General features: G+C 40.4%; 1 protein-coding gene and 1 pseudogene across 6 annotated transcripts in view; both read left to right on the plus strand.

Moving 5' to 3' along the window:
• Positions 1-2,717: 2,717 nt before the first annotated feature.
• LOC144682306 (histone H2A-like) lies at positions 2,718-3,168 on the plus strand (annotated as a pseudogene).
• Positions 3,169-6,291: 3,123 nt separating this feature from the next.
• Positions 6,292-25,935, plus strand: part of esrp2 (epithelial splicing regulatory protein 2) — a 35,420-nt gene continuing 15,776 nt past the window's right edge. The window contains exons 1-8 of one of the 6 annotated variants that reach the window (XM_078544221.1): positions 6,298-6,491; positions 6,621-6,761; positions 6,923-7,051; positions 12,340-12,453; positions 21,278-21,392; positions 22,148-22,246; positions 22,328-22,382; positions 23,081-23,191. In XM_078544221.1, coding sequence (XP_078400347.1) covers positions 6,630-6,761; positions 6,923-7,051; positions 12,340-12,453; positions 21,278-21,392; positions 22,148-22,246; positions 22,328-22,382; positions 23,081-23,191 — 755 coding nt within the window. In that variant the 5' untranslated portion in view covers positions 6,298-6,491; positions 6,621-6,629. Of the gene's footprint in view, positions 6,762-6,922; positions 7,052-12,339; positions 12,454-21,277; positions 21,393-22,147; positions 22,247-22,327; positions 22,383-23,080; positions 23,192-25,935 lie in introns of all 6 variants that reach the window. The other 5 variants (XM_078544220.1, XM_078544224.1, XM_078544225.1 and 2 more) reach the window with 5 other exon arrangements.

Consider the following 25,935-nt stretch of genomic DNA (forward strand, 5'->3'; position numbering starts at 1 on the left):
TTTGTTAACTCTTCTTTCTAAAATATTTATAGAAACTCTTACTATCTGTTTTTATATCTCTGGCTAGCTTTCTCTCATACTCTAATTTTTCCCTCCTTATTAATCTTTTAGTCATTCTTTGTTGTTCCTTATCTTCTGGCCATCCACCTATATTTGCACAATTATATGCTTTTTCTTTAAGTTTGACACTATCTTTAACCTTTCTAGTTAATCACGGATGGTGTGTCCATCCCTTGGACCTTTTCTTACTCTTTGGGATGTATCTATTCCATGCATTTTGAAACATCCTCTTAAATATTAGCCACTGAATTTCTATTGACCTATCCCTTAACCTAATTTGCCAATTAGGCCCCCTAACAGTAACCACATGGTAGGGTTGAGCATATAAGAAGAAATAATTGGAGCCTTTCAGAAAGGTACGGCAATAATCTTGGGAGATTTTAATTCTTGAAAAGTCTGATGGGCAAAGATAGCCTAGATGAGGAGTACGTTGAATGTTTTCAGGATAGTTTCTTAGAACAGCATGTTCTGGAGCCAACCGGAGAGCAGGCTACACTAGACCTGGTATTGTGCAATGAGGTTGGAGTAATTAATGATCTCACAGTGAAGGCTTTCATGCCCTCATAATTGCCCTTATTCAAGTTTTAAAACTTAGTCTCAGACCCATTCCTCTCTCCCTCAAACTGAATGTAAAATTCAATTATATTATAGTTGCTGTCTTCACTGAGATCATTAATTACTCTGACCTCATTGCACAATACCAGGTCTAGTGTAGCTTGTTCTCTGGTTGGCTCCAGAACATGCTGTTCTAAGAAACTATCCTGAAAACATTCAATGTACTCCTCATCTAGGCTACCTTTGCCCATCTGACTTTTCCAGAATTAAAATCTCCCATGATTATCACTATACCTTTCTGACAAGCTCCAATTATTTCTTTCTTTATGCTCAACCCTACCATGTGGTTACTGTTAGGGGGCCTGTACACAACTCCCACAAGTGACTTCTTGCCTCTACTATTTCCCATCTCTATCCAAACTGTTTCCACATCCTGGTTTCTTGAACTTAGGTCATCCCTCTCTATTGTGCAATCATTGATATAGATTGTAAATAGCTGGGGCCCAAGCGCTGATCCTTGCGGTACCCCGCAGTCACATCTTGCTAACCTGAGGATGATCTGTTTATCCCTACTGTGTTTTCAGTCCATTAACCAATCCTCAATCCACGTCAGTATATTTCCCCCAATCAATTGAGCTCTAATTTTGCTTACTATCTGTGTGGGACCTTATCAAAAGCCTTAGTTCCAATTCTTGTGCTTAGTGCCAATTAGTATTACTATCATGAAATTAAATCTAGACTGTCTTTTCCCAACATTGCAATCTTAATAACTTCAATTTCTGAGTTAGAAATGTAAATTGAAGTCTCACTTCAATTTAATTTTGATAATATACAAATTCTGCATTTAATAACTCTACTTTCCTAATTGCATGGATCCTATTACATTTATGCAGCAAGCTTCCATAACATATGTTTGAATAGATATGAACTTACGTGAATAAAGTCAGGCATTCAACTCAATTCAACATCGCTAGTGCCAGGACTGAAATGCCATGTCTGGTGGTGCCAGTCTGCTAGAATGTGGTGGTGGTGTGTTACAGTTCACTCAGGGAATCCAAGTTGCTGTGGCAACATACACATTTACATGCACGTCGACTATGGAAGAGGCTTTCCATTTCCTTTCTTTCCATTAAATGGTTGATCAAGAATCTCTCTTCCTCTTGTGTGTGTTGGGTGGATTTGCGGGGTTGATACTCAACCTGTTTGGCTACATTATGAACACACCTTCCTTGGCCATCAAGTCCTTGGTGGAACTTGAACCTGGAGTGTCTGGCTCAGAGGCAGGGACACTACCCATTCCACCACAAGATCTCCTGTGAGAATGTATACATTATCAAAGTCAGTATCAATGTGGGTATATTTGTCTGCATCAGGTTCTATCACTCTATCAGTAGGATCTTTATATCACAAGACTAATTCAGTATTCAAGGTAGTAAGGGAAAATGATCTCCCAATCACAAGGTAGCTCTATGTGGTACATATATTTGGTTTAAACGCCTGTATTAAATGCATTGCATTGACTAGCCAATATGTGTACTACGAACAGAACACAACAGGTGAACATGGAGAGATGCTATGATGCCTATCATTATACAGTGCCTGAATTACTCTTTATTTACATCTGTAAATTGACAGTTCGATTAAGAAAATACTTTAATTCCATATTGCAAAGTATTGAATCTTGTTTGATCAAAACTGTAATAAAATTGGCAAAGTGCAAGATTGGACTGTTGCCTTTTTTTATCAGATGTGATAAACATATACAATTATGTAGGTTAATCTGAAAACTATGCTGAATTTTGCACATCATATTTAGTGCAGGATTAAGCTTGGGAAAGTTTGCTCCAAACAGATAAAGCAAAAGTCGTTTTTGTTTTAAAACATTATGGTATTAAAATATGAACACAAAAATTACTTACCCTTCTCCACTTGATAGAATTCAATCAACAATGATTCAATGGAATTTGAATATGTAATTACAAAGGATGAAGGCATAATACATTCCAGACAACTCTCATTTTCATTGTCAACCTCACAGCTGAAGTAAATATAGCTGATTGTAACAAATTTTTAAAAATAGCTTTTAACAAAATTAAAGTAAGTGGATTAGTAGCTCATTGTCAAGTATTGGTGAAAATTTTCAGCAGGGATAACAAGATGTCCGATCGTGGTAAAACTGGAGGAAGAGGGTGCGCCAAGGCTAAGACTTGCTCTTCCAGAACTGGTCTCCAGTTCCCCTTCAGCCATATGCACCGGCTGCTGCGTGAGGGTCACTATGCCGAGCATATTGGGGCCGGAGCCCCCATCGACCTGGCCGCCATCCTCGAGTACCTGATCCCTTGAGCTGGCGGGCAACGTGGCCCGGGACAACAGGAAGACTCACATCATCCCTCATCACCTGCGGCTCGCTATCCGCTCAGCAGGCTGCTGAGAGGGGTTACCATAGCCCAGGGTGGGGTCCTGCCCAACATCCAGGCTGTGCTGCTGCCCAAGAAAACCAGGCACCCCAGAAGGGGTGAAGGCCTGAAGGGGGTGAGATCAGAAAAACATTAAGTATTCCAGGGGCCCTTTCTGTATTGAGAGGATTCAGGTGCACACCTCTCCCATCCTGCCAACTCCCCCCACCGAACCTCTCTACACAATTTGGAAAATCTGCATGGCACAAGTGGGAAGAACATAACAAAATCCACTAAAATATATGCATTTTGTCCATTTAAAATAACACGTGCAACACTCAAAAGATTTAATGGAAGAAACATAAAACCAGCCACCACTGCTGACAGGTCGGAAATTAGGGAATTAAATCAATAGCAAATGTAACGAACAGTAGTCGACCTTTGCTCCAGGAGGCTGTAAATACGTTTACTGCACCTACTGCAACTTTATCAAGCATTTTCGTTTTTTAAGGTCATTCAGCTATTCAGGACTTTCACTTTTGACTGGAGGCTTTATTCTCTTTGCAGTGAATTTTCGGTGGAATACGCACACGACGTGTAATGAAGAGCAGCTGAGCGGTACATGTCCCTTTGACTGAAGATCTTCAACATGTCCTTGTCGGTTTACATTCTGCGTGTTACAACCTCGTCAATACAGGGTTCGTCGGAAAACCAACAGTGCCGCTCTGGTTGGCTAGCACTCTGACCTCTGGTGAGATGACAGAATTAATTCCGTCACTCAAAGATTTACCCAGAAATGCTGGAGAATTCGTGAATAAATCAATACAGTCAACACGTTGTTTCCTTTAAAAAAAAGTTTTCACACGGATGCTTCTAGCTCCTGTCTCAAGTCATAAAGCTTGCTTTGATTCTAGTTAGCTTCAAACAAAAGCTTTTCCACCCGCCTGTTTTATTTAAGAACCGTCAAGTTCAGACTGGTTAATCATTATTTGCACCAACCACCCTTTATCTCAAATGAAATCTTTCACGGGTTAGGAATTCCTGGCAAAAACGAACTCAGTTCTTACCACGAGTTAATAAGAGTGAAATTGCAGTAAACGCTAAGAGTGCGGTGGATATTTTCAAGTTGCCTTAAGCGGGAAGTGTTACCGGAGTTTACACTGTAAGGGTCATACAATGTGGTCTGATGCAATGATTGCTACTGTACACAGATTTGTTCTGAAGGCGTGGCGCCGTTTCTATGGGAATCCCATGGTGATCTGGGCGGTTGCAATGAAATTCCTTAAAACAAACAAACCTGTCGAGTGCTGTTAAGGTGCTAATGTAAGATTCCCAAATGCAGGCTCCTTTCTGACTGGATAGTCACTTGGAGCATTTTTGTTTCCGAGTGGGTTTCCTATTGAGGAGTTTCAGGTGGCCCTTAGAAGTGCGGTCCCACCGTGTTTACAGTAGCCAGTCCGCTGGGTATTTGTCCTGGGTGAACGGCAGATAGACCTGGTTATTGTTTAACCGAGTCAGCCACAGGCCGGAGCACGTGTTCAGCCCACACTATGCGGAAGTAAATCCTATTATCACTGATTTCATTCCAAAGGAGTAACGCAAGCCTCTTCCAGTCACCAGCAGTTCCATACATTAAATAGGAAAACATTAGACTGGACATACTCATTTCTGCAATTCCAATTCAGAGTCCAACAGCAGAAGTAAGAATGTCCATACGAATTTTATTGTAACGAAATACAATAAAATGTCCGTTAATGTTAATATATTAAGCGCAACACATTAGGAACGCATCTAGAATTTTGAAGATACAATATTATGAATTACTTTTATTTGAATTTCAATAAAATAATTTGCAAGCCATGATTCCATAATATTTATAAAGTATATTCTGTTAAGTATGTTGATAACCAAATATAATTTTGCAAAAATACTGACTTGCAACCTGCCATTATGTCAAATACATCTTTATAACCAGTTGTCTCCTTTTTTGATAGAAAAAGTGAATCTGAAATTAAATCTAATCCTTAATCACTATTTAATAACCAGAAGGACTTGCTTCCAAATAACCTGTCTTTAGTTGTCAATTGCGAGTCTGCCTTAAAGATGCGCTGATGAAGATGACTGTACTACAACTTTGCTTTAAGGATCTGATGGAAAATAACACGAAAAGTATGACCATAATGAAACAGTTATCATGTTGTTGGGAGGCCGATCGGCTTTTTCATTGGCTTTGTAGACCGCCACAGACTAATGTCAAACAAATAGCTTCCTCTGAATTCAGGGAATTGGATATCATTTTCAGCAGAACTATTCCAAAATATCCACCAAGTGTAAGGCACCTCGATTAATTAAAATGTCCGGAATTTCTTAAGAAACCGGCTCGAAATTAAGTCAACAAGCCAATATTAAATTATATTTATGATTAAACAAGTAAATTGTGATAACTAGAATGCTGCTTTTCCATTCGTAATTAATGTAAATACTTCATGTGCACAGGTCCCACGGAAACATTTTACTGAGCATTCAGTGGGCAGTCTGGGCCAGTATCTTATTTTGGCCCAGTGGCCATTGACAAGCACAACTGAGGCGAGTGGTCAGTTAATCTGTTTTTCTTGGTGTTGATTGGTTTAAACTTGTTAACCAGGAGAACTCCTTGTTCAGCCAATATCTCCACGAAATCTTTACCCGAGGTGACAAGTCTTCAAGTTTTGGAGAACTCCAAGTTCATCAGTTTAATGTCTCATCAGAAGGTTGACGCCTCGGACACTGGGGCGTCAGATTACATTGCCTTTTAAACCGACAACCTTGACCCAGAGCCAGAGTACAGCCTCTCATTTAAAAACCCTACCAGTAATAGAATGTTAGTGCCACACGGCATTTGAAATAAACCTATAAAAAACTCAACAATAAACTTCCTAAAGTTTGTTAACTTCAGAGATTCCAAAATATAAAGTCTTAGAAACATGAAAACTATAAAACGGCCCAAAATGGGGTTGATGATATTGTTACTATAGATCAAAAGGAGGCAATTGTCTCTTCACAATAATTGATACTTTGAACAACTGAGTGTCTAGTATATACTGACATATTTTAAATATCAAAAGTGACCTGCTCTACTAATCAAGCCAGTGGTTAGCCTACAGAAGAAATCTTTCAAGTAAAGTGATAAAGGTGATGCGTTCAGTTTTTTTTTCGATTCTCCACCCAGTAAAAGGTGAAACGCCGGATTGGGCTGTTCCATTGCATGCAATGCCACGTCCCTGTTTTCTTGTTTGTAATAAGCCAATGGAATCTCCCTAGTGATTGCTGCTTTGCTTGTCACATGGTCTGAGCGGTAGGCAGGTAAATGAGGACAGAGAGCAGCCATCGTGTTCCCTATGTCAGAGTGAAAGAGACAAGCTTTACCAGTTTCGCCTTGTGAACGATCAAATCCACAAACACCTTGTGATCAGGTAGACCTAGAGGAGCTACTTTTGTTGTGTGAGAAAAGAGACTTTCTTATCTTCCCTTCCTTTTTATTTCTTTCTTTAAGACCGGTAGAGGTGATCACTCGAAAGGTGAACACTTTTCTTGTTTTTTTTTGTGTGTTTGAACCTTTGCTTATTGTAGTTCTTCGTCATGACGGCTTCGCACGATTCTCTGGTGGTTTTGTATGGGGCAACAGCTGGTGCAAATGGGGCTAAACTTGGTTCGGATGAAAGGGAACTAGTTCTCTTGGTGTGGCAAGTTGTGGATCTGCACAACAGGAAGGTATGCAATCGACCTGTATTTTTTTTCTCGTGTGTTTGTGTCTTCTGTCTTTTGATTTGTACACAAACCTCTCCACACTGGTGAACACTTGCTCCTTGTATAGTGTGTTGTGAGCGATTTGTTTCATGGAACATTGCTGCCCCTGTTCCTGCTTTTAACAGGTGGGTGAAGTCCACAAAGTCTTGGTGAAAGCCGACAGCCTGGAATTGAGTGAGCAGTGTAAGGAGGAGATAGGCGTTAACCCGGAGGAGATCGGCAAGGCAGAACCGCTTGATCGAGTCCTTGAGCAGGTGAGTCTGCTCTCCGACTTTTTTTGGTGGGGTGGGGGGAGAGTTTACAGGCGAATAAATCTCAGAAGGCAAGGTTCGGAGTGAAAACACGCACCGAGTGTGAGCAGACCGGGTGGGGTAGGGGGAATAAAGCCTGAGATGACAAGCGTCATCGAGACCTGTTGCTCAAATCCAGGAAGCAGCTCCGCTCCTGGGAGTGACCCACCTGAATCCTGAAGGAAACTTGTCTTAACCACTTACTTCACCCAGCTCCAGAAATGCCGGCTTTTAGTTATACCTGAAGCATATTAAATGGATTATAAGACACATGATGTAACAAATAATAACACACTTTAACCAGTTGGGAAAGTTTTAGTTCGTGTTTTATATCAGAACTTGGATTTCAAGACCCGGAACTGTTTGGATATAGAGACCTCGGCTCTCTGTTTAAACTCAGTGACAGACTGGTAGTTTGTTAAGCTTAATTGGCCCATGTTGAACTGTATTCACCTGTGACTGATCTGAGCTGAATGCTGAATGCACACAGCTGTTTGGGAATGGGGGGGATCTTTTCCATTTTAAGTTGTTTTTAAACTTTATTCAAATTTGAGTTTGCAAGCAACAAGGTTCAAGCTGTTCACACCTGAGATTTTGTTTCAACAGAATTTAAATTAAGGAGACACAAAATAAAACACCCCTTTGGGTGTAAATGTAACCTTGGGTAAATTGAAATTAATTTTAGCCGTGGACAAAAAAAACTTTGGAGTCTAGGAATTGGGAGGCGGGAGGTTTGGTCCTTTCCTTTTAGTTCTCATTTGTACATGTAACCAGTACAGTAAAAGGAAAGTCCTTATCAGTTGTTTGTTGAACACGGCTCACTATAGAATGTGGCGAACAAACCGAAAGTTGAGCTTTAAAGGAATGGAATGTAACCATCTATAATTATTTAAAATCGCAACAAAACCCCTATTTCAGACTCAGAAATCCAAAGGTTTATTGGAGATCGAAAATCTACAGTTCATTGATGTAGCAGATTTCCCTTTATATTGTATGTGCAGATAGCACGTGTCTGTGGATAGCAACATTTAGCGGTAACGAGGTTTGCTGTTTCAGTTGGAGATAAATAGATATATTGTTATCCCTCTATTTAATCGGTGCCAGTTCCCTCCTCCCCTCCCCCGCCCCAAACGTTTGGTTTCTGTTCCTTTCATCGCTCACTTCAATAACTACCTAAACCTAGCTGAACGAATGTGATAGGTTCAAGTTAAACAAACGAACAAATATTTTTGCACTGGCACTCATTTTTCTACGGGGGTGTTGCCACGTATATATCATTGTTTTTTTTTTGACTTTCAAACATTTTAATGCTGGGGATTGGGAAACCCTCCCCTGTCAATAAGTCACTGTCTAGGAGTCCTTGACTTAATGTCCAAAAACAAGTGGCATCTACCCAAAGGAAAAGTATTATTGTCACAGTGTCCATTAAACCAGCCAGTCTGACATTTTGACAACTCTTACAGTCTGGAGGCTTTTGTTGTACACTGCCTCTGATTCCAGGAAGTGATCTCTTCTCTTCCACAGCCTCAGGGATCTCTCTGTGGAACCCAGCTCGGTGGGACCCCAGATTTGAAAATCTAATGAGGCAATGGATAAGAAGTTTTGGAAATAGGCCTAATGTTTGGTACATTTTCATGTTTCAAGCAGGTCTTGGGTTAATGACTGTAGAGAATCTGCTTTTAAAGGATGGCAAATGGAGTGGAGTTGAGGTGAATGGTTGTACAGGCTTGAAGGGCTTTATGGCCTACTTGTATTCCTATTGGAAATGCACAACAGATTTGTCAGCATCTGTAATGAGAAAAAAGAATAAAATTGAGGTCTGCTGAGAGGTTGGGAGTTTCACCCCCAAACACTAGCCTGCCCTTTTTACTTTCTGAAGGCCAACTAGCCTGTGTAAATCAACACCATCCTTGTGTCTGATTTTTTTTTACCCCCGTGTTGTCTGTGTTTTTTCTCTCTTACTTGTTTGTGACTCTTTTTTGGGAGAACACAAAAAAGCAGTTTAGCAGCTTCAGCCACTGCAGGGTGCAGTGTTGGGAAAGAAAAATAAATTGACTTTCGAGTCAAATACCCTCTCTTTATATGTTTACAAATCCTTTTCTTAACATTTTATTTCTGAAATTGTCCTTGTTTCCCTCGCTTGCTGGAAAAGCCCCCTAAATGGCTATTATAGTAAAAAAAGAATGTTTGTAGCCATTGTAGTTTTCAACAAAATCTATTGAATATTTAACTTTGTTGCTTTCAATCTTTGACAAGTCAGTTAGTGGAATTGTCTCTGTCTATAGACATTTTGGAACATTTTTTATTACATAAGTGATAGGAGAAATTGAAGTATTTTACATGCACTATTTTAGTTTTCCTGTGACCTCAGGTAATCACTTAAAATCAGAGATCCTGAACAGTGCATGTGGAGATTTTCCTCTGTTTCCCTGTCCCCCACCATGGGTCTGGTGATATCAGCAACTTGGAAGAGATTGACATTTAGATCTCTATTATACGGTTGACCACTACTTATTTATTTAACCAGATAACTATTTTAAAAATTCTAATTGTGGGCCAGTAGTAACCTGAACAATAGACAAGGTCCTGCTGCTTTTTAAATACAACTTGTGTTTATATAACACTTTTTTATGACCTTGGGACATCCCAAAGCATGTTACAGTTGATGAAGGACTTTTGAAGTGTAGTCACCTTTGTAGTAGGAAACGTGAAAGCCAATTTTGTGCACAGCAAACTCCCACAAACAGCACTGTAATAATAACCAGATAATCTGCCTTAGTAATGTTGATTGAGTGACAAACACTGGCCAGGACACTGGGGATATCTCCCCGGCTCTTCTTTAATGCAGCATTGCAGGATGTTTTATACCAACCTCAGAAATCAGACAGTCTTGTATATTCTGAAAGATGGTACCTCTGAGTGCAGCACTCTCTCAGTACTGCACTGGAGTGTCACCCTAGATTTTTATATTCAAATCCTGGAATGAAATTTGAGTACAAAACCGCCTGACTGAAGAGGGTAAGTCCTACCAACTGAGCTATAGCTGACACCTGAGGGAGGCAGCTTAAAGGTTTCTGTGTCTGGCGGTGAAATCTGAGTTAAATGACTGTTTTAAAAAAAACATTATTGTTGTTTAGGTAGATAATTAATCAAGAATGGGCATTAACTAGATAATTCCATTAACTTGCATGAAAATGCTGAAGTATATTTGAATGTTAAACTGTGCCTGTAGGTCTTTTGAATTAATATTGTTTTTTTTCCAAACAGTCTGCTTGTTTGTAACAAGTTTTGTTCATACAGAAGTGTTTTGAACTAGGAGTAATCTGAGCATTTGAGATGTTGGATTGTGGTGTGCATGGCTGATGCGAGATTAGTTGTCTTTTTTAAGTGGTCGAACATGTTATTCTGCCTTGTGGTCCGGGCAATGACAGAAAGCTGCCAAACTAGTATTTCCACTTCTGAAACTTTATGTATTTCCTTTTAACCCTTTCCCAACTGGGTCAGGTTTTTTAAGCTAAATTTAAGCTGTCTGAGCATATATTGTTTTCCTTTTTTAACCCGAGTTTAATTCTTTAATAAAGATCCAGTTGGTGGAATCACTGAATGACATTTGTGGTGTTGTATTCATGATGCAGGTGATTGTCATTCTGGTCCTGCCATCAGTGCAAACCACTTGATGTTTGCAGACTTCCTGGAGCCACCCATAATTACTAGGGGAGGACACTTCAGGTTCAGTGCTTTGTGGTCTGAAACATGTAATGAAAGGGATGACATGTTTTTGCAGATGTTAGAGCAATTTCAAAATTGATAACTTGATGAATCTTCGGGGGCATGTTTAAATACCTTGAATTTTTGGTATTCAACCTCCTTTATTGGGGTGTCATCAATTGATGAAATCAAAGAAATAATGTGTTCATTAGTGCGCACAGCTCTGAGTGAGTAGGTGGCTTTTTGTCTGAGAAATCTAACACTTTTTTTTAACAGTTTGATTCTCATCAGTTTTGACAAATGAATAAGTGACAGCCTCTTGGTTTTTCTCTATGCTGGTATAGCCTGTTTGTACATCCCTTTTTTATAGTGTGTAGACATGTTGCCAGATTATGTTCCCATCCCCCAACAGGCACTGGACCTGTTAAATAAGGAATTGTTCTTTGCAAGCTTTGATATATCTTTATTTTGCACTTAAACAATTGGTGCTCTCTCAAATCTCAAAACTTTGTGCAGATCTTTTGCTATACATTGCCACTTAGATGTCCTTTAGTGCAATAGTTTTTTTTTAAAATGGTTGATGCTGATTTAACACTTTAGAACCTTACTGTATTTCTACTTTAATGCTAATTATGCAGTGGTCCTTGATGTATGGCTATTAAAGATATGTAAACTCTGTTTCACTTTGTTTTAAAATGCACTGTGCCTATAGGTATGGGAGTTGTCTCTTGATCTTCCCCTCCACCCACCTCAAACTGAACAAACCAATTTCAACACCCAAAACTCTGTCTGTATGTTAACTTGTGCAGCTCCTGGTGCAGCACCCTCTCCGTTTAAAAAAAAAATGTTCTTGTTTTCAAACTCCTCTATTGTCTCACCCTGCCCTACCTCTATAACTCCCCTCCATGATCTCTGCACTCCTCCAATGCTGGCCTCTTCTCTGCCCAATTTTGATTACTCCACTGGCGTTCATGTCTAGGCCCTGAACTCTGGAATTACTTCTGCCTTTCTACCTCATTTCTCCTTTTTAAGATGCTGTTTAAAACCTACCTCTTCATCAAGTTTTAGAGCGTTTGTCTTAATAGCTCCTTACATGTTAAAATTTTGTTAGCAATTCTGTGAATTGCCTTGGGACGCTCCATTATATTGAAAGGACTATATAAATAGTAGTAGCAGCTAATACTAAAGTTGTGCCAGTTCTGGGGCATGCTGGTTAAACTGTACCAGGCTACCTGTGATGCCTTTCGAATATGTAAGCTTTGTTTTGTTTTATTTTGAAATGGAACATGTTTACAGGTATGAGAGGAAAGTTATCTCTTGATTTGTAACATTCCGCCCACCCACCTACAGCCTGAACAAACTCAATCGAATGCTCTGGAAGTACTGAAACTGTGAATGATCATGATTTAGGAAGTAGATACTTTGTGGCATGTTGGCCAATGCAGCTTTTTGTGGTTTAAATGTTTTCAGTGTTCTCTAGAAAGGTGTGAACGAATCATTATAAATGTGCTGAATAAATACATGAATCACTTCTTTCTTTTCAGTTTAATCAGGTTTTGTCGAGTGAGCTGAAATCACTTGGGAGGAGTTCTTGTTGCCTTTGTACTGATGGCCAGCTACTCGTTCGGCAGGTTCTACACCCAGAAGCATCCAAAAAGGTGAAGAAATTTGACAGCTGTAATGTTGCATACATTTTACCATCTGGTAACCAAAACATTTAATTTAGACTATAAGATGTAGGACCAGAAGTAGGCCATTTGGCTCGGTCTGCTCTGCCATTCAATGAGATCATGGCTGATCTGATAATCCTCAACTCCACTTTCCTGCCTTTTCCCCATAACCCTTGATTCCCTTACTGATTAAAAATCTGTCTATCTCAGCCTTGAATATACTTAATGGCCCAGCCTCTACAGCCCCCTGTGGTGAAGAATTCCACAGATTCACTACCCTCTGAGAAAATAAATTCCTCCTCATCTCTGTTTTAAATGGGCGCCCCCTTAATCTTATGCCCTCTGGTCCTAGACTCTCTTCCACAGGGGGAAACAACCTCTCAACATCTACCCTGTCAAGCCCCCTAAGAATCTTGTGTTTCAATAAGGTCGCCTCTCATTCTTCTAAACTCCAATGAGTACAGGCTCAACCTACTCAACCGCTCCTCATAAGAAAATCCCTCCATACCCGGGATCAACCTAGTGAACCCTCTCTGGACTGCCTCCGATGCCAGTATATTTTTCCTTAGATAAGGGGACCAAAATTGTTCACAGTATTCTAGGTGTGGTCTGACTAGTGCCTTGTGTAGTTTTAGCAAGACTTCCCTATTTTTATACTCCATTCCCTTTGAAATAAAGGCCAACATTCCATTTGCCTTCCCTATTACCAGTTGAACTTGTATGCTAGCTTTCTGTGATTCATGCACAAGGACTCCTAAATCCCTCAGACAGCAAAGGCTGCAGCACATTCTCCATTTAAATAATATTCAGCTCCTCTATTCTTCCTGCCAAAGTGCATAACCTGACATTTTCCCACATTATATTCCATCTGCCAAGTTTTTACCCACTCACTTAACCTATGTCCCTCTGTAGACTCTGTGTCATCCTCACCACTTGCCTTCGCACCTATTTTTGTGTCATCCGCAAACTTGGTGATACTACATTCACTTCCCTCATCTAAGTCATTAATATATATTGTAAATAATTGAGGCCCAGCACTGATCCCTGTGGCACTCCACTAGTTACAAGTTGCCATCCTGAAACTGCCCCACCTTACCCCAACTCTGTCTTTTATTAGTTAGCCAATCCTCTATCCATGCTAATATATGCTTCCCAACACCATGGGCAATCTTATCTTATTAAGTAGCCTTATGTGTGGTACCTTAACAAGCGTCTTTTGGGAAATAAATATATTATGTCTGCTGGTTCCCCTTTATCTATCTTGCTTGTTACCACCTCAAAGAATTCTAATAAATTTGTTAGGCATGATTTCCCCTTCATGAAGCCATGTCTGCTTGATGAGATGATGTATTTCTAAATGCTCTGCTATTACATTCTTTGTAATAGACTGCAACATTTTCTCATTGACAGATGTTAAATTAACTGGCCTATAGTTACCTGTTTTTTGCCTCCCTCCCTTTTTCAATAAGGGTGTTATATTGGCTGTTCTCCAATCCTCTGGGACTTTTCCAGAATCTAAGGATTCTTGCAATATTACTACCAGTGCACCCACTATCTCTGTAGCTACTTCCTTTAATATCCTAGGATGCAACCCATCAGGTCCAGGGGACTTATAATCCTTTAGCCCCATTAGTTTCCCTAGTACTTCTCCTCCAGTGAAAGTTATTGTATTTATTTCCCACCCCACCTCCAACTTTTGCCCCTTGATTATTTAGTATTTTTGAAATGCTATTAGTATCTTCTACCATGAAGACTGAAGCAAAGTATTTATTTAACTCTTCTGCAATTTCCTGGTTCCCCATTATTATTTCCCCAGCCTCATTCTCCAAATGTTCACTTTGGCCTTTCTCTTGCTTTTTCATATATTTAAGGAAGCTCTTACTGTCCGTTTTTATTTTACTTGCTAGTTTACCCTCAAAAGTTTATTTTCTTTTTTTTTTTGGTCATCTTTTATAGCCTTCCCAATCCACTGGTTTATCACTTATCTTTGCCACATTGTATGTTTTTTCTTTCAATTTGATACTGCCCTTAACTTCCTTGGTTGCTTTACCCCCTTCCTTGAACCCTTCCTCCTCACTGGGATATATCTTTGTTGAGAATCATGAACTATTTTCTGCCATTGTTCATCAACCATCTTTTCTGTTAAACTGCTTTCCCAGTCCACTCCAGCCAACTCTGCCCTCATTCCATTGTAATTACCCTTATTTAAGTTTAGCACGGTTGTTTCTGACCCAAGTTTCTCACACTCAATCTGAAAGCTAAATTCTACCATTTTATGGTCACCGTTTCCTAGGGGATCCTTTACTCTGAGATCATTTATTAAACCTGCCTCATTGCATATTACCAGATCCAAAACAGCATGATCCTTGGTTGGATTCACAACATATTGTTCTAAGAAACTGTCCGAATACACTTCATGAGTTCTTGCTCATGTCTACCTCTGCCAGTTTGATTTTCCCAATCTACATTAAGATTAAAGTCACCCATGATTAATGTACTGCCTTTTTTTTACATGCCCTCGTTATCTGCTGATTTATTCTCTGTGCTACAGTATAGCTACTGTTAGGGGGCCTATAGACTACTCCCACCAATGTCATCTTCCTCTTGTTATTTCTTACCTCCACCCATATGGATTCTACATCTTCCGATCCAAGATGCTTTCTTGCTATTGTACATATTCCATCTCGTACTAACAAAGCTACCCCACCACCCTTTCCTTCCTGACTGTCCATTTGAAAAGTCACATACCCATGAATATTTAGTTCCCAGCTTTGATCTCCTTGTAACCACGTCTCCATAATGGCTATAAGATCATACTCATTAACCTCTATTTGTGCCGTTTATTCATATATTTTGTTCCGAACACTATGTGCATTTAAATAAAGAGCCATTAATTTAGCCTTTTTACCATTTTTTTTCCCCCTTTTGACCCTATTTGCTGCTTTTTTTTTATGTTTGTACACTCTGTCCCTCCCTGTCAGACTCTGTCCCTCCCTGTCAGACTCTGTCCCTCCCTGTCAGACTCTGTCCCTCCCTGTCAGACTCTGTCCCTCCCTGTCAGACTCTGTCCCTCCCTGTCAGACTCTGTCCCTCCCTGTCAGACTCTGTCCCTCCCTGTCAGACTCTGTCCCTCCCTGTCAGACTCTGTCCCTCCCTGTCAGACTCTGTCCCTCCCTGTCAGACTCTGTCCCTCCCTGTCAGACTCTGTCCCTCCCTGTCAGACTCTGTCCCTCCCTGTCAGACTCTGTCCCTCCCTGTCAGACTCTGTCCCTCCCTGTCAGACTCTGTCCCTCCCTGTCAGACTCTGTCCATCATTACCTAAATAGCTGGCCTGCAAGGCTGCCATGTCCTTTTGCTTTGTGAGCCTACATATCCCTTTTCCAGAAACCCCCTCCCCCTTTTCCCTCTATTTTGTTTAAAGCCCTCTCTCAGTTCGCCAGGACATAGGTCCCAGCACTGTTCAAGTGAAGCCCGTCCCACCGGAATAGCTCCCTTCTACCGCAGTACTGGTGTCAGTGCCCATGAACTGAAACCCATTCCCCCTACACCAATCTTTTTGAGCCACACATTTAACTCCATGACTTTATTTACCCTATGCCAGTTTGCCCTTGGCTCAGGTAGCAATCCTGAGATTATTACCTTGGAGGTTCTGCTTTTTAATTTAGCTTCTAGTTGTTCAAATTCTTTCAGCAGAACCTCCTTTCTAGTCCTATCGATGTCATTGGTACCATCATGGACGATGACAACTGGACCCCCCCCCCCCTCCCACTTCAGTTCCTCTCCAGCTCTGAGGAGATGTCCTTAACCCTGGCACCAGGCAGGCAACACAGCCTTTGGGACTCGCGGTCATGGCTGCAGAGAACTGTATCTATCCCCCTAATTATGCTGTCCCCTACCACTACTACATTCCTATTTCCTCCCCCCACTTGAATGGCTCCCTGTACCACGGTGCCGTGGTCAGTTTAAGGTGATAAATTGGTGTGATCTAAACCTATACTGGATGAAAGGTGACATGGTTTCAGTTTGGTTGTCGTTTATAATGTACTGATGCAGTTAGCTTGATAGCATCATATCCACAGATTCCAGCTTCCTTTTTTTCGAAATGTCAAATTTCACAACTTCATTGTTTATTAGCTATGACTTCCTAGTGCACAAACCTCCCTAGCAGCTAATGAGATAATGTCACATGAAAATCAGTGAGTTGCTGCTCCAGGAATTAGATTGGGTATAATGAGATTTGATTAATCGTGAATAGAACTGGATCGTGGCTGATGGGTTATAATTTTTTAAAAATTAAATCCTGTACATACACTTGAATCTTTTAGACTAAGCTTGATTACCCTGCAATGACTAGACTTTGGAGACAATAGTGGATAACATAAGGAATGGCCATTCAGTGAAGTTCATACCCCTGGTGCTCCAACCCAATTCAGCAGCTAACTTCACTTAAAACACTCCATGTCTTTGACATCACTACTCTTAACTGTTAGGATATTCCAAACATGTACCAGCCTTTAAGGTAGTAAAGATTTTTTTTTTCTTTCCTTGTGTTTATTGTCCTCTAATTTTCTTGGGCTAATTTTATCTTTGCTGTAATATTCTGTGCTCACTTTATTTAACAACTTTTATTTATATAGCACCTTTTAATGTAATAAAATGTTTCAAGGTGCTTCCCAGCGGCATTATAAAACAAGATAAGACATTGAGACGCAGAAGGTATTAGGGCAGAAGACTAAAAGCTTGGTCAAAGAGATAGGTTTTAAGGAGCAACTTGCAGGAGGAAGACAAAGTAGAGCAGAGGAGTTTTAAGAAGGGAATTCCAAACTTAGGGGCTAGGCTGCTGAAGGCATGACCATAAAAGGTGGAGCATCTAAAATTGGGAATGCTCAGGAGGCTGGGATTAGAGGAGCACTGAAATCCTGGATAGCTGTAGGGTTGGAAGAGATTAGAGCAGGAAAGGGGCCAGGCATCAGTAAGGTTCTTGAACAGCAAGCTTCTTTGTAGATGGTGAAGCTTGAGCTTTGCTAATCTTTTCTCTTTTTATACCAAGGAGGTTATAGTGGGGCACTTAGAAAATCGCAATGCAATCAGGCATTTAAGTTTTGTGAAAGGGAAATCCTGTTTGACTAATTTATTGGACTTCTTTTAAAGAAGTAACAAGCAACATGGATAAAAGGGAGCCTGTGGATATGCTGTACTTAGATTTCCAGAAAGTATTTGATAAGGTGCCACATCAAAGGTTACTACACAAAACGAGATCATGGTGTAGGGGGTAACATACTATCATTCATGCCACACAAGTGCCAGGCAATGAACATCTCCAAAAAGAGAATCTAACCATCTCCCCTTGTTATTGTGACACTACTATTGTTGAATCCCCCACTATCAACATCCCAGGGATTATCAGAGACCAGTCACAGGAATTCTGAAGTGAGTAACTCCTGACTCCCCAAAGTCTGTCCACCATCTACCAGGCACAAGTAATGAGTGTGGTGGAGTATCTCCTACCTGGGATGATTGCAGCTCCAAGAAAGCTCAACGCTGGACATCAACCAGGACAAAGCAGTCAGCTTGTTTGGCACACAATCCTCCACCTTAACCATTCGCTCCCTCCACCACTGGTGCACAATGACGGCTGTGTATTGCAACAACTTGTCAAGGCCCTTTTGACAGCACTGTCCAAACCTGTGTGCTCTCCCACCTAGAAGACCAAGGGCAGCGGACACATGGGCACATCACCGGAAAGTTCCCCTCCAAGTCACAGGCTGTATGACTTGAAAATATATCATGATTCCTTCATCGTTGCTGGGTTGTTCTCCCTGAACAGAGAAAGTTGAGTGGAGATTCGGTAAAGGTGTTGTAAATCATGGAATGGTTTTAATAGAGTAAATGAAGGGAAACTGTTTCCAGTAGCAGAAGGGTCATTACCCAGAGAGGACAGATTGAAAGTGCTGTGCAAAAGGACCAGAGGCAACCAAACAGTTGTTGTGATCTCAGATGCATTGCCTGAAAGGATGGTGAAGCAGTAACTACCAAAAGGGAATTGGATGAATATTTGAGTAGGAAAAAAAATATTCACAGGATTACGGGAAAAGAGCAGAGTCTCCGGACTAATTTAATAGATCCACCAAAAGGGTGGCACAGACACAATGAATGGCCTCCTGTATCATTCTATGAATCGTCTTGTGTTGGCTTGGTCATAGAAGACAGAGGCTAGCAGTGGAAGGGTGCTTTTCTGAATGGAGAGCTGTGACTAGTGGAGTTCCACAGGGATCAGTGCTGGGACCTTTGCTGTTTGTGGAATACATAAATGATTTGGAGGAAAATGTAACTGGGCTAATTAGCAAGTTTGCAAACAACACTAAGGTTTGAGGAGTTACAGATAGTGAAGAGGATTGTCAAAGGATACAACAGGATATAGATCGGTTGGAGACTTGGGCGGAGAAATGGCAGATGGATTTTAATCCGGACAAATGCGAGGTAATGCATGTTGGAAGGTCTAATACAGGCAGGAATTACACAGTAAATGGCAGAACGCTTAAGTGCATCGACGGGCAGAGGGATCTGGGTGTATAGGTCCACAGGTCACTGAAAGTGGCAACGCAGGTGGATAAGGTAGTCAGGAAGGCATATGGCATGCTTGCCTTCATTGGCAGGGGTATTGAGTATAAAAGCTGGGAAGTCATGCTGCAGCTGTATAGAACTTTGGTTAGGCCACACTTGGAATATTGCGTGCAATTCTGGTCACCACATTACCAGAAGGATATGGAGGCGTTGGAGAGGGTGCAGAGGAGGTTTACCAGGATGCTGCCTGGTCTGGAGGTTATTAGCTATGAGGAGAGGTTGGAGAAACTCTGATTGTTCTCACTAGAGTGACGGAGATTGAGGGGCGACTTGGCAGAAGTTTACAAAATTATGAGTGGCATGGACAGAGTAGATAGTCAGAAGCTTTTTCCCAGGGTGGAAGAGTCAATTACTAGGGGACATAGATTTAAGGTGAGAGGAGAAAACTATAAAGGTGATGTGTGGGGTAAGTTTTTTACGCAGAGGGTAGTGAGTGTCTGGAATTCGCTGCCAGAGGAGGTGGTGGAAGCAGGTACGATAGTGGGGTTTAAGAGGCAGCTTGACAAATACATGAATAGGATGGGAATAGAGGGACATGGACCCTGGAAGTGCAAAATGTTTTAGTTGACGGGCAATATGATCGGCGCAGGCTTGGAGGGCCAAAGAGCCTGTTCCTGTGCTGTCCTTTTCTTTGTTCTTGTTCTTGTTCTTTGTTCTTTGCCTCATAGGAGGCTTTTTGGAAGTCAAAGCAAACAAAGCTATTAGCGAATTGTGCTATTGTTCTCTACAATAGTCGAGGGACCTTTCACAAACTGATCCTTTCCTTTCTAATCCTGCTGGCTGCTTCTTAAGCTTTGCATTAGGTAATGCACCATTACCTATATCTTTGGTATCCTTTTCAATTATTTTACCCACTAATGATGTTGAAACTATAATTAACTGGGTTATATTTATCTCAACCTACCAGTACCTTTTTAACTGCAAAACAAAAACAGAATTACCTGGAAAAACTCAGCAGGTCTGGCAGCATCGGCAGAGAAGAACAAAGTTGACGTTTCGAGTCCTCATGACCCTTCAACAGAACTAAGTAGAAATAGGAAAGGGGTGAAATATAAGCTGGTTTAAGGGGGATGGGGAGGTTCCCCCCATGTATGTTCCCATCCATGTAACTGGATGTTTAAAAGAAAGATCACAAACGTGAACCGTATAGGTTTGAAAGGATGCCCAGAACTGTCACCTAGACAAGGAGTAGATTTTTGCAATATTTGCGCAGGAAAAATGATTAGAACTGAGTATTTGGGAGTAGGACTTGACAATGTTCCCCTTGAAGTGCAATACAAATGGGTATTGAATTACAGTAACCAAATAGGTCAAATTACACAAGATTATGTATTTTGGAATCAAATTCTGATGTCTATTTATAAATGAAAACTATAAATTAGTGGTCTTGCCAATGGGAGAATATCTAGTTTATTCTATTCATGAGGTACAATATTATCCATGATGCATTAATCTGATAGTCACTTGATCAGTTTAATAAACCTGCAGTATTTGTGTTACAATAAGGAATGTGAATATTATGACAATTTGACTATGGAGTAAAGCTGCCTATGTTTTGCAGTGATACCCGCTGTTGCCATCTTGCTATATCTTTCAAACCCCTTTCAATCTGCTTGTTGCTTGAACCTATATGTAATTGTCACTTCAGTGGTTCTCCAGGAGCTTATAATTCTATTAGCCTGATTTTATCAATTTCTCTATTAAAATGGGCAATAGAAGAACAAAAAAAAAGTCATTAACATAATTAGTTATAAAGTTAATTTTATCATCCATCTGTTGTTTCAGTCCCTCCATTTGATTATTTTTTAGACAGTATTTGTGTGATTCCTTTTTTTGGATTATCTGTTGAAACGGTAAGTGTCCTGGCACTGTCTGACTTCGCTACTTGCTGAACTATTGGGTGGGCTATGATAGCTTAGTGTTCCTAGCACTTAATTACGATTACATCTAGGACTGCTTTCCTGTGCTGTCATACGTGATTTGCAGCAGTCTTGTGCCCCCTAAGCAGGGTTATTGTTCCATGTAACTTTGTACCTATCTCGCAACAAACCTGTGGATCGGCTTTGAAAAATTCCATCTTCTATATTGCAGAAAAATCACCTTGTGATTTGAAATATTAATTTTGAAAACCTTAACTGTAAAATTTCATGCACTTAAACATAATTGATTTTCCTTTTTCTTTTTGTAGAACTTGGTGCTCCCTGACTGTTTCTACTCGTTTTATGACCTGCAGAAGGAATTTCACAAATGCTGCCCAAATGCAGCCTCCGTGAAAGAACTCTCCATCAGTTCCATGGCTGAATGTATCCTTCCTTCTGGTTAACCATCAAGAAATTTAACTGGCTTTCTGTGTCACAGTTCTGAGCAGAGGTTACTGATCTTAGAATGGATATACACTTACTGGACCCCAATATAAAAATTACTTTTATATAGCACCTTTTAGTGTAGTCAAGTGTTCCAAGACACTTCACAGCAGCATTATAAGACAAAATTTGACACCGGGCCGCGTGAAATGTTAGGGAAGATGATACAAAGCTTGGTCAAAGAGGTATGCGTTACGGAGTGTTTTATAGGAGGTGAGAGAGAGAGAGAGACAGGTTTAAGTTTGGAGTTCCATAGCTTGGGATCTTGGCAGCTGAAGGCACAAAAAGCTAATGGACCTAATTTTCTGCTTTTGCACACATACAGCTAAACCACAGGGACATGATTGAAGACAAGAACAATACAAAAAAATAAATCAACATTCGCAACTTGTTGTAAAGCAGATAATATGCAAATGGATATTAGAAGGTTCAGTGCAGTAGTTTGGGGATTTTATTTGATGTCTTGGTCAAGGATTTGTATTCAACGTCCTCTTTTCCCTTTGTGCCCCCTCCCAAAAAAGGGACTTTTCACCAATATCTAGGTGTAGCATGTCTCCTCTGATGCAACCCATTTATCTTATTCCTGAATAACAAGTACGAATGATTGTTCCCACTTAAACTTGCATCTTGTTTGGTTTTGTTAATGGGAAATTAGGAGGATCCTATTGATTTAACTTCCTTAATGCTGTGTACAGATTTGGAATTAAGCACAGACAATACAGCCAATGAGTCTGGTGTTTTTGAAGTTATTACCATGGGTGCAATTATTTCAAGTTTAATAAGTGAACCTTACAGTAAGTCATCTTTTTGATTAAGCATTCTAAGCCTTTCAACAGTGACTGGTTGGTGTATAGTTACTTCATTTTCTCTTTCAGATTATGAATTCAAAAACTTTGAAACTGTCAAGTACAAATTTGAAACGGGTCCTTGGTAAGTGGTGCACTTGTACATTTGTATTTAAAAGGTGCTGTATTGTAGTCCAAGAATGTTTAACAGAAAATGATAGTTATGAATTGTGCAAGTAATAAAGTTTTTAATGATTTGCCTTAAGAATAGAAGTACTGCCTGCATCCAGAAAAAAATAAGAGCAAGGGCAACATGTTTTATAGCTCTGAAGAAGAGTCCTACAGGCTCTTAACTCTGTTTCTCTCTCTCTGCAGATGCTGCCAAACCTGCTGAGTTTTTTTTTTCCAGCATTTTCTGTTTTTGTTTCAGATTTCCAGCATCCACAGTATTTTGCTTTTATCAGTGTGTTTTATCCTTAGTCAAGTTTCCCACAGAGAATACAGAATGGGTTGATTCCGCTTTAGTTGTGGAGAGGTGTTGAGCAAATATTGACCATTTTTGAGGAAGGAAGAAAATTAGCTGGGCTGTTCATGCAAGTACCCCAGTTACTAGCTTTGATTGGCAGCAGTATTTACCTGGACCACATGGTCTAAATGATGTGGGGAAGACCAAAGAGGAGGAGAAAACGCTTTCAAGGGAAGTGATACGTGCTGCAAATCATCATAGCCAGTTTAGACAAATTACTTCCTCTACAAGGCGATTTATACAATTGTTGCATAATGGACTTTTTTTTTTCAAGGAACAATGATGGGCAGAAATTTATGTGAAATGTTCTCTTACAGTAGCAAGGCTGAAGGAGTAAATGGTGAAACTGTAATTAGGGCAAGAGGTCTTCCATGGCAATCATCTGACCAAGATATTGCAAGATTTTTTAAAGGACTAAACATTGCAAAGTAAGTGTACTTTGGAATAAGAATACAGTGCTGTGAATGTTTTATAGTTTTAAGTTGAAATGAATGCATGGCTCAACTTACCAGAGGTGTAATTGCTATCAAATATCTGTAATAAGATTTCCCTCCGATTGTCCACACTCTTAAGTCACTTTTTCAAACTATTTAAAATCTGAATACAAGTAGAGATGGAAAGTGGGAACCAAATATCTTGGCTTTCCGACTTCCAAGATTGGTTGTCGTGTCTGTCTCTGGTGTTCCCTCTAAACCTCTGCTTCCCTTTTCTGGTATTTGCTTTTTTTAAAAAAAAGCTTTTCATTAAACAATCTCTCACCAAGTTTTAAGTCTTGTAGTTTCCTCACTATCCTGCTTTTCTTTTCCCTATCTGTAAATCACCTTGGGGCACTCCTTACAGTAAACGTACTGTACAAATGCTTGTTGGTGTTTAACCACTTGTGTTCCTGTGCCAGCCCGGCCATCAAAATTAGAAGCATTTACTGTTGCTGACTCTCCCCTGAAGCTATTTCAGTGAGCATCTTCAGAGTTAGCAGCAATGTGAATACAATTTTGCTTCATGTAATGCCTGCCATTTGTTTCTGTCTGTGGGTGGATTGAATCTGCCCAGTGTAGTTGGCATTTTCTCAGTTTGCAAATATAATTCTTTTTAGACATGGAAGGAGGGCTGACAATCAAAAATTCCAAGAATTAAAGACTTTCCAAGATATGAGAGATCAAATTTGCTATCAAAATTAAAGCCCTTGGGATTAAAGGATCAGGGACAATGGGGACAGAAAGCAAAGGATGTGGTGACCGGTTGTTTTTCAGACTGGAGGAAAGTAATATCGCAGTGACCTTCCTCAGGGGTCAGTTTTGGGAACACTGCTCTACTTGGTATGTCCTTGACTTGAATATACTTGGCCCATAATTTCAAAATTTGCAGATGATACAAAACTGGGAAATGCAGTAAACAATGAGGAGGATAGTATTCAAGAAGATGTAGACAGATGAGCAGGCACAAACATTTAATAGAGAAGTGTGAAATGACACATTTTGACAGATTGAGAAGCAGGCAATATAAATTTACTGGTACAATTCTGAAGGTGGTTAGCTACAACAGTTTATCTGGGAGTGTATATAGCCAAATCTTTGAACGTGGCAGGACAAGTTGAGAAGGATGTTAAAGTGTATGAGATCCTTGGCCCTATTAGTAGAGGCACTGAGTACAAAAACCAAGAAGTTGTGTTTACCCTTTATAAAACGCTGGTCAGGGCTCAGCTGGAGTATTGTTCGATTCTGGACACCATCCTTTAGGAAGGATGTCGAGACCTTGGGGAGAGTTCTGAACTGATTTACTAGAATGGCACCTGGGATGAGGGACTTCAGTTATCTGGAGAGACTAAAATTACTGGGTTGTTCTCCTTGGAGCAAAGAAGACTTAAGAGGAGGTTTGATAGAGGGGTTCAAAATCATAAAGGCACTTGATAGTTTCTCCTCATTTGCTCTGTTTCCAGTGGCAAAAGACTTAGCAACCAATGGACATTAAGGTGATTGGCAAAAGAGCCAGAGGTGATATGAATACTTTTTACACAGGAAGTTATGATCTGGAATGCACTGCCTGAAAAGGTGTGGAGGCAAATTTATAACTTTCAAAGCAGATTGCAAAGCAAATACTTGAATGGGGGGAAAATTAACATGGCTGTGGGAAAGAGCAGGGGAATGAGATTAATTGAATACCTCTACCAAAGAGCCAGCATGATTGGATGAATGGCCTCCATCTGTGTTGTATTGGTCCATGATTTGAGAATAGCTTGGGTGCTTTTTCTATATCTGAGCTGCCTGATTCTATTTCCCTTCTGCCTCCTTGTTTCCCTTAATATTTTTTGTTTATCTAATTCCCTCTTAAATGCTGCATTTGAATTTGATTCAGTCGGTACTTTTGGTAATGCTTTTCATGGTCTATTAACTGCATGCACTGGGTCAGATGCTCTGCTCAAAGTCAAATAGCCAGGCTCAGATTCAAACCTTAGTAGGTGAGGGGGATTCATCAGTGACGAGGATATGGAGTCCATGGTGAGGTGGAAGATTATGGCTTTGATCTCCAGTGTTTAGCTGAAGGAAATTGTGATTCATCCAAGTTTGGATGCTAGCCAAGTATCTTATCAACACTGGCAATGAGGGGTCTAAGGGGATGGTGAAGAAGAAGAGCTGGGTGTTAAGTGCTGAACTTGTATCAGGATGATGTTGCCATTTGGAGCATGTAGCTTTGATTGATCTTATGGTGACCCTAGAGATACCAGTGTCAGGGTGGGAAGCAAGGACATTGCTAGGAATGCACTCACTAGTTATGGCCAGACATTACTTTTGAGAGGTGGTCAAGAGAGAAAGAACATTCACTCGGGTGGAGAAGTGAAAGGAGGAAAATACTTTAGGACCAGTTACATAATGCATAGATATGTGTTCTTGGCTGGGAAATTGTTGGTTTGGGGTGAAAGTAGAACAGAATAGACCTAGAGATGGAAACACCTGTAACAATTACTTTTATGACTTCTTAATTTACTTTAAAAGATAGTCAGTGTAGGTGACCTCCCTCAGCCACAGTTGTCAGCCAAGACAAGTGGTGAATCAAAGGTTTCTTTTGCAATTTTCTCTCTTGTCGGTGGAATGATTCTGTTCCCCTTTCCCTCCCTCAGCACCATTATCTTCTAGTACTCTGAAATAGTTGTTCATATGACAGCTGTGACACTGAA

Source organism: Cetorhinus maximus, chromosome 6 (assembly GCF_964194155.1).
Source record: "Cetorhinus maximus chromosome 6, sCetMax3.hap1.1, whole genome shotgun sequence".
Lineage (NCBI taxonomy): Eukaryota > Metazoa > Chordata > Chondrichthyes > Lamniformes > Cetorhinidae > Cetorhinus > Cetorhinus maximus.